General features: G+C 41.9%; 1 protein-coding gene across 2 annotated transcripts; it reads left to right on the top strand.

The window, feature by feature from the left end:
- Positions 1-1173: 1173 nt before the first annotated feature.
- On the top strand, positions 1174-10091 carry LOC128780624 (olfactory receptor 8S1-like). Of its 2 annotated transcripts, XM_053922016.1 has the most exons (4): positions 1174-1234; positions 1992-2066; positions 3160-3221; positions 6420-10091. In XM_053922016.1, the coding sequence occupies exon 4, from the start codon at positions 6435-6437 to the stop codon at positions 7365-7367; it is 933 nt and encodes a 310-aa protein (XP_053777991.1). In that variant the 5' UTR covers positions 1174-1234; positions 1992-2066; positions 3160-3221; positions 6420-6434; the 3' UTR covers positions 7368-10091. The 2 variants fall into 2 exon arrangements, with proteins under 2 accessions (XP_053777991.1, XP_053777990.1); XM_053922015.1 differs by lacking the exons at positions 1174-1234; positions 3160-3221 and having other exon boundaries at positions 1345-2066.

Genomic DNA, 10091 nt, shown 5'->3' with positions numbered 1-10091 from the left:
TGAGTCTGTCTTAAGAGTCTTTTCTCTTAGATGATCCTAGAAAATGGGAGAAGTTTAGAAATACCCTTTTCTAACATGTAACTCTTGACAGCAAAGCCCCTATCTAATAGCTTTTGTATCCCCATTGTCTAGAATAGTCCTGTCACCTAGAATGGACAGGACAGCATGATGAAAATCCCAGAACCCAGTGGTGAGGCTGACCACCACCCAGGACCTCAGACACTGAGAAGGACCACATTAGAAAGGTAAGAGGAGCTACTACCCTTCGACCACAGCACCCCTCCACCAGGCCAAACAGCGCCACACCAAGAGGGCCCCTCAGGCACTACTGTTTCTCCAGTGGGAAAAAGAACGCCCATGGTTGACATCTAGCTCACCCAGGGTGTGGCACCCTTCCTGAGAGGCCCACTCAGGTCTCACCTGACAGGGCTAACTGGGGGAATTCGAGGCCCTTAACCACTTGGTTTCAGATGAAAACAGAGGAGGAACAGGTGAAACCATATATGTACTCACATATTGTTAGAAATTTGAAAGCCTGAAACTCATAAGTGTTCTTGAGAGCATGAAACAGTAAGAACCTATGCCTCTGGTGGTAGGGATGTCAATTGGGGTAACTACATGGGCCTGAGACTGCCACCCCACAAGTGGGTCAGGTCATTATAGCTTTATCAGCCTGGCATGGGCAAAACTACTTAGGCACATAAAATATCTTCTCTGTTGACTGGCTCCTTTGATCATCACAACTTGTAACGCTGGTGTTGATATTCCCCAGCTCATGTGGGTGGAGGAAAATAACTTAGAAGCAAACCATGGGCCCCTGTATAGCTTCCCTGTGAGCTCCTCACAGGCCCACAGGAAACTGCTACCCAGCCTGATACCCTTCCAAGTCCCTAAACATCCACCTAAGTGTCAGGGCCCTTGCTTTGCTCTGACAGTTTCAACATGCCCTCCTGAGGAGAGTGCCTGATGGTTCTTACACATTCCATCCCTTGTAGTTAATTAGAGTTTGGCATTTGGTGGTGACTTCGGGGAATTCAAAAAATGGGCTCATCTGTCTCCCAAGCCACCAAATTCAGTTGGCCAATTTACTGGTTGCCTTCCCGTTGGGTTATATGTGGAAATTGCCTGCTTCACTGATACTTGGCCCAGTATTTAGACCCACAAAGGCAACTAAAAGTACAGAGGCCCATGGGATTTCATCTGGATCATATGAGAAGATTTGCTGATACCTCTTGTAAGAATCTGAGTGTTTTTCTTCTGTGCTTATTTAGTTAGAAAGACGTAACTAACCATGTAAGTTACCCAAGACTCCTTCATCAAGACAGTCTGTCTATCTTCCTGCCACCATTGAGACTTCCAACTAAGGAAAATGAAAATTGCCCTCAGGTTGAATGAATGAGCTCTAGAAGTATTGGTTCTTGTGTACAGAAAGAGCACTCGACTATGGATGACTCCTTAGTGTATGGAAAGACCAGAGCAAAGAGATGTCTTGTGTGCCAAGAAGTGTCAGGAGCTGGGTAACGTCCTTCATGATTTCTGTAATGGTCTTCATTCAGGCCACCGCCACCATACCCGGAGACCTACAGCTCACGTTGAGGACTCTCTTCTCACAGGGGCCTTCTCATCATTCTTTCCTTGTGCTGGAGCTCAGCTCTGGACTCTGAGCACCAGCTGTGTCAGGGCTTTAAGGGTTTTTTCTACAAGGATTTTGTCATCAGTTACTCTTACCAGCTACTCAGTCATGTCTCTCTATGCTTCCAAAGTATTGTTAAAAATTGGTTTTGTTGACTTCTTGCATTCTTGCTACAAGTTGCATTAATTATAAATTTCAGGTGTAAGAGAAGCTGAACTGAGCAGGTTCCTACCTGTGGGGAAACATATCAGAGTAGACCGGGAGTTCCTGGGGACCTAGAATCCCCTCCTCTTCCAAAAGTCTAATCACATCTGCTAAAGAGAGTTCAATCTTTTGTTCTTCTTTACCTCCCTGTCAGTTCTAGCTGCCAATATTGTAGGTGGTGAGAGGAGAAAAAGGAAAGGACGGAAGAGTTTCGGGAGGAAGTGCTAAGGTATGTGAAGTGTAACTGTCATGCACACTGACTATTTCTCCCTGTTCCAGGAGACCCGCCCCTTCCAAGGTAACAGGGGCAAAGGAGTTCTGCCTTCCAACACTAGACCTGTCATTCCTCCTACCCCATTACTCATCCTCCACAATGACTTCAAATTAAAAACTTTCTCTGTAATTATGCTGAGCAGGTAAAATGTTACACATGGAATAGTCCTCAGCTACCTATATCTTTGGAAATAATAGGATAAGAACATTGGACATGAAGGATTTATTAATTTATAAATAAAATAATGTGTTATGTCCCCCAGAACTGATTGAATTTTAAATTTAGACACAAATTGTTTTTAATGTGAATTCACAATAGTGACATTCCAGCATAAATCATCTGGGGTTTTTTATTAAAATGAATTCAACATTTTTCTTAAAATGTCTCAAAAATCAACCTTCTGCTCCACTTCTCCTTAAGATAGAATCTGAAAAAAAATGCAGACGAGAAAAAAGTGGCCACCTGAGAAGTGCTCAGGCAAAACTATCCCCGGCAAACTGGCAAATAAGTATCATATTAATAGGAAAGTACCGGGTTCCAATTTTGGACATACCACTCTCCTCTCTGTAAAGAAAGACGCCTGTCCCTCTTCCCCCTTTTCTGAATTTCAAAAATAATCATTAAGACATCCGTGTCAGCGGATTCCACTGTTCCCTCTTTAAAGGCTAGTGAACAGAATTTGGAATTTGTGTTTATCTTTGACTACGCTGTTAAAATAAGCCTGTTCCTATTTTGTCACCAAAGGGTCTGTGTTGAGCACTAGGGTAAGAAAATCTGGAATCCTACAATATGGGCTTCCACCTACCTTGCTGATGGGTTGGGTGGCCACATGTACACTGTATGTATGTGTGGTAGAATCAACGCCATTATCAGCTCAAAGCTAAGCAGTAAATTGAAAGTGCTTAGAAATTTTTCTATTGGATTGAATGGATTTAACTTGCTAATGAAGAAGACAGAGAGAATGTTTATTTCAACAGGATTCTAGAAGCACATAGATGAGAAAAACAGGAAAATTGACTTTTCCCTTTGATTTTCGTCCTTACCACAGAGTCTAAATTAACTTGGGCCACCACCCTAGACCACACATTACCCACTGGACACAACTGACAGGTAACTTGCATCTGATACCTGAGAAGGACTTGAAATATGGGAAGGTGCCTAAATGCTGCATAGCATGAGTGAAGCAAGCCAGGAAGAGCAAGGGCTAATTCATAGGCTGCCCCAGCAGAAATACAACTTGAGTCCTATGTGCAACACCAACACCAGACCACTTCGTGTCAGGCAAAAGCCAAAGGATTCACAGATAATTCAGAGTGTCTGTGGGCAAGTAGAGATTATTGTAATAAGTTACCACCCCAGGCAAGTGGGTTCTTCAAGGGGCAGAGTTTGAGTGTATGATGATGGGTCAGATTTCAAGCTTGTTATAAAGAAAGCTATAAAGGCAATTCAGCTTTGGGGATTGGGAGCATTTTATTTGAAATCTAAGTCAAATAAGTACATTCATACAGTAGTTCATGAGAGGATTATGGCAGGCTGTCGGTCCAGCCTAAGTACAACACCCTACACAGTGCAATCTATAGATATTTGTTGATTATTGAATGATTGAGGGGAGGAATAAAGGAAAGAAGGAAGGAGGTAGGTATAGGTGAATAGATGGATGGATAGATGAATAGATGACTAAATGCTGAAGTGGATAAATGAAAAATCAGATGGATAATCAGAGGACATGAGGATGAGTGAGTGAATAGATAGGTGGTTGAATGTTGTGGTTTTCATCAACCTTCCTGATATGGACAAAAATGAGCTAGTGTGTGTGATATGCTCCCTGTGGATCAGGGGTTGTAGGCACTGTTATTTATCAGGAAAGCCTTCTTGCAATCCTTTACAGCTAGGTGATTACCTCCACACTCCTTTGCATTTATTTTTCTTTCAGTCTCCTTCTTGGTTAGTTTGCTTTCGAATCAAGCTGGATTCAAGCTGGGCAAATTTCTCAAGGAGAGGCCCTACATAGCTTTTCCATTCTTTCTACATTTTACAAATTTTGATAAAGACTCATCACATGCCTTATAGTGCAATGTGTATTGGGTATTCAAAACAATATAGAGCTTAATTCCTATCTTCAAAGAACATGTTGCTTCACTGAAAAAGAAGAGAAAAGAAAAACACCTATTACTAAAAGCCAAAACTAAGTGGATATCCAAATGAAGGCACACACACGCACACACACACAAACTCAGAGCATGCATTGCTGAAATGGACACACAGTGAGGAGAAGCACATATACTTAAGAAAACGGGAGTCAGGTACCCAGGTGCTAAAAAACATCACAGATATTGTAGTCATGTACAGATGTGAGGCACATCTGCTCAATCACCCTATCAGTACTGGTACATTGTTTGCTTCAGTTTCCTCATTGCAAAAATTAAGATAATGCAGCCCTCTTGTTTTTGTTGTGATAAATAGCAATACCTAGAACACAAATGGCACTAAAGAAATGTATGAGTCCATGTTTATGGATTTCCAGAGAAACAAATGTATGGAAAAAATCAGAAAATGGTTTGATCTGATGGGGAGATCACTGAAAAGGAACAGACAGAGATCTTTCTGGCACAATGAAAATGCTCTGTGCCCTTGCTGGTGTGGCTCAGTGTATAGAGCACCAGCCTGTGAACCTAAAGGTCTGCAGTTTGATTCCCAGTCAGACACATGCCTGGGTTGTGCGCCAGATGCCCAGTTGAGGGCAAGAGGAAACTGGTCAATGTATCTCTCACACATCAATATTTATCTCCCTCTCTTTCTCCCTCCCGTCCCATCTTTCCAAATACAGATAAAATCTTTCTAAAACATTATAAAATCTGTTATAAAATCTTTATACACAAAATTTTTCAAAAAGAAAGAGAATGCTCTGTATCTTCATCAGTATAATAGTTACGCAGAGTACAGATTTTCAAGTTTTTAATTTTAAAAAATGTATACATGTAAACTTTTTGCATTTCAATTAATGTACAAGTGCAAATGTTTTTATTATTATTTATCCACATTGTTGCATGTATCACCAGTTTATCTATTTCTTGCTAAGCAGAATTCCTTTCTGTAATAAACCACCTCATTTTTTTATCCATTGTTTAATCCACTGTCCTTGATGCTCATTTGGGGTTTTTCTCCCCAGTTTATGTCAGTTAGGGTAAAAATGGTGCTGTGAATATTTTTGTACAAGCCGTTCTGCCAACATACTCACTTTGTTAAAGAGTGAAATTGCTGACGCACAGAACAGGTACATGTCTAGCTTTGTGAGAAACCACCCGACTTTCCAAAGTGATTATATTACTTTACACTCTACAAGAAAAGTTCCAGGTGCCCCACACTTTCTGCCAACACTTGGCAATGTTAGCCATTCCAGTGAGTGTTCAGTGGCTCCTCATTGTGGTCTTTGTGTGCATTTCCCTGATGACTCTGTTGGGCAACTTTTTATAAGCCTTCTGCTCATTCACATGTTTCCCTTTCTGAGAGTCTTTTCTCGTCTTGGGCCCATGTTTTTGTATGGGATATTTGACTTTCTTATTATTGTAATATTTAGTGTGATTGGCATATTTATGATTGATTTATGGGCATAGGTTACATATATGTGTACTATTTTCAATAGTTTTCCCCAGGCTCTAGCTTGCCTATTCTCTCTTGATGGTTTCTTTTGATGGACAATTCAGTTTTGGTTTACATTTCCTATCATTTAACTTTATTTTTTATTTAAAAAATAGGTTTAGCAATTTTCTTCCTATATCAACTCTCCAACACACACACGCAGAGCTTTCCAAGTTGATTTTAAGAGTAAACCTTTCAAGTGTGTGAAAGATAATAACGGGAAAAACAGCACACATAGTACATAATTTAGTAGTAGAAACTATTACAGAGTCTTGACTTGGAAGTGAAAGATGGAAAATAAGAAGAATAAGAAGGATTAGAACATACTCTGCAGAAAGTTAGCTCTTGACCAGAATGTTACAGAACAAAACCAAAGGCTCAGTTTAAGGAGATAGAAAATTATTCAAGGGTCAAATCTGAAAAAAAGTTTAAATTTCTCTAGAGCTGTTTGTAACAGAAGAGCAACCAATGGAAAGCACAGTGAGTTCAGACTTTGCAGCAGGACATCGATGAAGGGAAAGCTATGCTGCAAGGGACACCATGAGAGCTGTCAGACAACTGTAGCAGTGATGGGAAGTTGAGGGGAAGGTATGCACACATAGAAAGGGGGACACTCTGGGCTGCTAGAGGAGGCAGTTAATGCTTCTTTCTCTCTGTTTCCTTCCAAAGGGTTATCATCCTTCAATGGCCTTGAGGAACCACAGCACCATGACTGAGTTCCTCCTCCTGGGGCTGCCTGCTGATCATCCCAGCCAGGCCCTACTCTTTGTGTTTTTCCTGGTAATTTACCTCCTGACTCTGTCAGGGAACCTACTGATGATCCTGGTGATCAGGGCCAACTCTCACCTTCACACCCCCATGTACTTCTTCTTGAGTCACCTCTCCTTCCTGGATCTCTGTTACTCTTCAGTCACGGTGCCCAAGACGTTAGAGAACCTCCTGTCTGAGAAGAAAACCATCTCTGTGGAGGACTGTTTGACCCAGGCCTTCTTCGTGTTTGACTCTGGGGGAACAGAGATCTGCCTCCTTGCAGCGATGGCCTATGACCGCTATGCTGCCATCTGCCACCCTCTACGCTACAGTCAGATGATGAGCGACCAGCTGTGTGTGGGGCTGGTGTGGGGATCTTGGGGCCTGGCCTTTCTGGATGCTCTCATCAACACCCTCCTAGCTTGGAACTTAAACTTCTGTGAGACTCGAGTCATCTCCAACTTCCTTTGTGAGATACCTTCTCTATTCCCCCTCTCCTGTTCCAACAGCTCCAATAACTTTGCTGTCCTGCTCTGTTCTGCCCTTCTGCATACCTTTGGGACCTTCCTCCTGCTTTTCTACTCTTATGTCCGCATTGTCTCTACCATCCTGAGCATCAGCTCTACCTCAGGCAGAAGCAAGGCCTTCTCCACCTGCTCCTCCCACCTCACTGCAGTGACCTTATTTTATGCATCAGGCTTCCTTCGCTATCTTATGCCCACCTCAGGCTCCCCATGGGAGGTGGTTTTCTCCATGCAGTACAGTGTGGTCACTCCCCTAGTGAACCCCCTTGTCTATAGCTTAAAGAACAAAGAAGTAAAAGCAGGTCTGAAAAATATGTTGCAGAAAAGTGTGCATCTTTTTTAGGGGTTACCAAGTTCTCTCCTAGATAGCAGAGAACAGGTAGAGGATGACTGGGAAACAGCATAATCACAGCAAGTTACATAGGTAATACACACAAAGGACAAATTTTGTTCCCTCATAATGTCAGACATAACAAGCTATCTCCTAAAGACTCCTTTCTTGGACATGCACACAAAAATGCAGCACATCGTTTCCTTGCTTCCTTTGGTTTGTATTTCATCTTTCTCAGTGCAGGAAAATATGTATCAGAGAACTATTTCAATACAAATAATTTGGTTTTGACTTAGAGGTATATTATTCCTTTTGTTTGTATAATATTACCAAAATCCCTAACATTGAAAAAACTGTTTATGTCCTGCATGCTCACCTGGATTCCTATGGGTATGAATTTAGAGTTACAGCCTTGCTTCAAAGTGAAAAACCAAGGTCTCTGAACGAAGAAAGACATCGGCTTCAGATTCATGGAGGAGTGAGTGGAAGGTGGGTTTAAGATGAGCTCTGACTGAAAAGGGTGTCCAGGCAAGGCAGGTGCAGCTTCAGTGTCTGAGAGAGGAAGTCAGCTTGTTGGACTTTAGTCCAGGCTGACAGACACCTTCCACAAGCCCTGTGAAGCATTATCTGCTATGTGACAAATGTAGCGAATGCCACTCATTCTAGGGTGGTATAGAAGCCCTGCTTTTTCCCCTTCTAAGTTTTACTGGTGCCACAGAAGAAGTGTGGTAAAGCTTGTTCTGGGGAAAGTGATGAGATTTAGATCAGAAGTGCATCAAGTAGAGAGGATCCTAGATAGGAGTTTCCTGAGAGACAAAAGAATGGTCATAGAGAAGAAGACCAGTCAGAAGAACTGCATGAAGCCACCTACCAAAGCATCACAGACATCTACATAAAACTGCTTGCTAAACCATCTTAGAAACCCAAAGGTAAAGCCATACGGACACTGTTATTTATTCTGAATATCTTAAGTGAAGATGATTTAATGCTAAGTCATTAGCCCTGACTGGTGAGCTCAATGGATTGAGCGCAGGCTGTGAACCAAAGGGTAGCCAGTTTCATCCCCAGTCAGGGCACATGCCTAGTTTGCAGGCCAGGTCCCCAGTACTGGGCGCTCGGGAGGCAACCACACACTGATATTTCTCTCCCTCTCTTCTCCTTCTCTTCTTCTCTCTCTAAAAATGAATACATAAAAATCTTAAAAAAATACTAAGTTATTAGAATTGAGCGGGGCCCAGAGAAGCAGAAAAGCATAAAGCTATACCAACCCTAGACTGAAGCTGATGATTCTACCTTGGCTGCTCTGCTGCTGGGGGCATCGGAGCCAGGACCATTTAGGAGAGGAACCGCAGATGATGCTAGACTCCTGAAGAAGGGCTGTGCTGCTCCTGTCAGAGTCAGAACATGGCTGCAGTGCTGTCTCCTCACCCTCATCTTCCTCTTCCTGCATCCTCTGCTTCTTCTTCCTCTTTTTCTCCTCTTTCTCCTCCTCCTCCTCCTCTTTCTTCATCTTCATCTTCTCCTTCTTCTCCTTCTTTATTATTAGTATTTTTAAAACAGACCACTGCCTCCAATTGGTTAAATGTAACCAGAAGACTATTAGCAAGAGACTCAGAGAAATGTCCTACGCAGGCTTCCAGCCAAAACAATGTAAAGTCAAGAATGTAAGGATGAATGTAGCGCTTGTAAATGTGACACTCCTGGGCAAGAAAAGAAGATTACAAAGGACACACCTTGGGAGGACAGGAACTGAGAACCTGGGTCTGTACCTGCCCCACAGAGCTACTGGCTGAGGTATTCACTGCCCCAATGAAAGCGTAGGAATGCAGGCAAAGGACATGTGAAATTTCTGTAACTCTACTCTAAGGCAAACTAGTGCAATTTGGGGCTCTAAGAGGCCTGTGGGTTTTTTCTCCAAACTCTGGAAACTCTGGAAATTACCAGACAGCCTTCAGAAAGAGGCTGCTTAAGGCCCCCTGCTCCTTTTTTGTCCCCCTCTTCCTTGGGGTGTTTATGTTCCTGCCAGGGCACTGCCCCTCTGCAGACCCTGCCCTGGCTCTTTCAGTGATCCAGCAAATTCACCCAAGGTTTTCTTCTTCCTGTTTTATTCTGGTTTTTTTTTTTTAAGGAAATTTGGCTAAAGCAATTTTGTGTTATGATGACCTCTACTGACAAAACAGTGGCAAAATACCTCTTGTTACCTAATTTCAGAATCTCATACAAGGCAGACCTCATGTAGCTCCTTCCCGTACTGTGCCCTCCTTCGGGTCTATTTCCAACTGGGGCAATTTCCAAAGTTTGCAGCCAACATGCCCTTTTCATTTAATGGCATTTTAAAAGGAGTATTTGTCACATGTTTAATTCTCAGCATCTAATTCATTAAAGGTACAGAGTCTAAGAACTCATAACTGCTTTCAGATATTTTATCATATTTGCAGTTTTTGCAATACATAGACGTATGAAGCATGTAAACAGCTATTTGTTATTTTCCACATTACAGACCACAAGACTGAAAATATTGCATGGATTCTGCTAAGCAGTTTAAATGATTTTTTACTTTACTTTTGACTATGTTGAAATCATAAGTTTATTGATTTGTGTAAATATTAATATTTTTCTTTATATTTTTAATTATAAATTATTAAATACAGAAACATTGTTATAGTACACAGTGATAACCACTGTTAACATTTAAGTATACCTCAGCCCAATTTTTCTATGACCAATGTCTTTAGG

This window comes from Desmodus rotundus, chromosome 3 (assembly GCF_022682495.2).
Source record: "Desmodus rotundus isolate HL8 chromosome 3, HLdesRot8A.1, whole genome shotgun sequence".
In the NCBI taxonomy this organism is placed as follows: domain Eukaryota; kingdom Metazoa; phylum Chordata; class Mammalia; order Chiroptera; family Phyllostomidae; genus Desmodus; species Desmodus rotundus.
The sequence above is the reverse complement of the archived record's forward strand: the minus strand, read 5'-3'. Positions and strand labels throughout refer to the sequence as shown.